Genomic DNA, 2,428 nt, shown 5'->3' with positions numbered 1-2,428 from the left:
GGGAAATTTAGGATCTCCCGCGAGTGGGAATTCCGGGACCTCCCGAATTTCGGGACCAGGGCCTTCCCTCCCACCCCAAATCACGGCAGTCTCTGCACCTTGTTGTTGCTCCAGCAGCGCCTTTTATTCCCAGAGAAACCCCTCCAGGGCCCCCCATTCTGCTCCGGGGTCACTCCCGGGGCCGGTGCACGACGACCTCCCCGAGGGCCTCGAGCACCTCCCGTTTGTAGTCGTCGAAGTCTCCGTCGATCTGGCTCAGGCCCTGCTCCTCCACCACCCACAGCTGGCAGTTGGTCTCCGTGATCAGCCGCGCGTCGTGGCTCACCACGATCACCGCTGAAATGACGTCACGATGACGTCACGATGACGTCACGATGACGTCACGATGACGTCACAGTGGTATCGTAGCTCAGCCACGCCCCCCTGCCCCACCCACAGCCCGCAGTTGGTCTCGGTGGTGATGTAATCAGCAGCATATTGATCATTGTGATGTCATTGTGACGTCATCATGATGTCATCACGACATCATCGTGACATCATCACAATGTCCTAATGACGTCATGATCAACCTGCCCACCCCCACAGTTCTCCCCCACCTTGACCACCCAGAGCGGGCAGTTGGTCTCGGTGATGACGTCATCATCATTATGACGTCATCATGCCACCACTATGACATCATCTCATCATGACATCATGTCAGTATCATGACATCATCATAATGCCATCATTACGTCATCATGACATCACAACATCATCACGTCATTATCACAACAGCATCATGACATCATCATGACATCACTATGACGTCACCATGACGTCACCCTGCTCCCCCAAACTCCCTCTCTCCCCCCGGACTCACCCCCCTTGTAGTCGTTGATGGCGTCGGCCAAGGCGTCGATGGACTCGATGTCCAGGTTGTTGGTGGGCTCGTCCTGGGGGAGGAAAAGGGGGAGAAATTTGGGATCCAGGTGTCCTGGGGAGCCTCGGCCACGCCCCTCCGCCCACTGGCCACGCCCCCAGCCCCACTGGCCACGCCCCCACTCACCAGGATGAGCACGTCGGGCTCCCGACAGGCGAGTTCGGCAAAGACCACCCGGGCCTTCTGCCCACCTGGGGGGAGGGAGGGGCTTGGGGTGGGAAGCCACACCCACCCCGGCATGGCTCCACCCCCCTTCCCCTCTAACCCCACCCTTTTCACTCCAGCCCCGCCCTCTTTCACTCAAACCCCACCCCCTCTGTATCAAGCCTTTCACTCTGACCACACCCATTTCTCTCCAGCCACGCCCCATCCCTGTAACCCCGCCCCCTTTCAAGCCACACCCCCTTCTCCCTAAGCCTGCCCCTTTCTCTCAATCCCCACCTCTCCCACATAGCCCCGCCTCCTCCCTGCTTGCCCCGCCCACCCGAGAGCTCAGCAACCTGTAGGGTGTGGCCCACATAGCCCCGCCCCCTCCCTGCCGGCCCCGCCCACCCGAGAGCTTGGCGATCTGCAGGGTGTGGCCCACATAGCCCCGCCCCCTCCCTGCCGGCCCCGCCCACCCGAGAGCTTGGCGATCTGCAGGGTGTGGGCGTGGCCCTCGAGGCCGAAGCGTCCGAGGCACTTCCGGGCGTCCTGGTGGGGGAGGTTGAAGCTCCTCTGCAGGAATTCGGCCGCCGTCTCCTCCAATCGCAGCTGCTCGGCCGCTTGCTGGTTAAAGAACCCCACCTTCTGCGGGGCGGGGCAGGGGAGGGCTCAGGGACACGCCCAGGGGAGACACGCCCACCTGGGACACACCTGGGACACGCCCAGGTGAGACACACACACCTGGGACACACCCAAGTGAGACACGCCCACTGGGACACACCCAGGGCACACCCAGATAAGACACACCCACCTGGGACCACACCCAGGCCATGCCCAGGTGGGACACACCCACTGGGACACACCCACATGGGGAGGTGTGGCCACACTCACAAAGTGGGAGCCACGCCCACGTCGGGCCACACCCCTGTAGGCTCCACCCCTTCCTGTCCTATCAGACCACGCCCTCTCGGGCCACACCCATGGTTCTAAGCTCCACCCCTTTTCATGTTTAATTAATGAGCTGCTCCTGAGGCCACGCCCCCTTTCAGGCCACACCCTCCCCTGTAGCGGCTCCACCCCCTTTGGGACCACACCCAGACCAGCCACACCCACCCCATGACCACACCCACAGAGGCCACGCCCCCCTCACCAGCCGGTGGTTCCTGCGCATCTGCCCCCGCAGCTGCAAGAGAAATTTGGGTTTTTTTGGGCAAAACCCCCCAAAAAACCCTCCCCAAACCCCCCCTTCACCCAGGGGGGTCTCCCCAAACTGCCCCAGCCCCCCCAGAATTCCCAGGACCCCCCAAAACCCTTCCTGGGGGACCTTGTTTTTGTAGGGTCTCCCTTTACTGACCGACCCCAAAC

At 61.9% G+C, this 2,428-nt stretch overlaps 1 protein-coding gene across 1 annotated transcript; it reads right to left on the bottom strand.

Annotated features, from left to right (window-relative positions):
- Positions 1-114: 114 nt before the first annotated feature.
- Positions 115-2,303, bottom strand: LOC113980828 (ATP-binding cassette sub-family F member 1-like). Its single transcript, XM_027708046.1, has 5 exons — positions 2,214-2,303; positions 1,540-1,708; positions 1,046-1,110; positions 860-932; positions 115-336 (listed from the first exon to the last, which is right to left on the bottom strand). Exons 1-5 carry the CDS (start codon positions 2,232-2,234, stop codon positions 170-172), a joined length of 495 nt encoding a protein of 164 aa, XP_027563847.1. The 5' UTR covers positions 2,235-2,303; the 3' UTR covers positions 115-169.
- Between the last annotated feature and the right edge of the window lie 125 nt (positions 2,304-2,428).

This window comes from Neopelma chrysocephalum, unplaced genomic scaffold (assembly GCF_003984885.1).
Source record: "Neopelma chrysocephalum unplaced genomic scaffold, ASM398488v2 Primary Assembly neopelma1_95337, whole genome shotgun sequence".
In the NCBI taxonomy this organism is placed as follows: Eukaryota; Metazoa; Chordata; class Aves; order Passeriformes; family Pipridae; genus Neopelma; species Neopelma chrysocephalum.
Note: the sequence above shows the minus strand (reverse complement) of the source record. Positions and strands in the feature narration are given on the sequence as shown.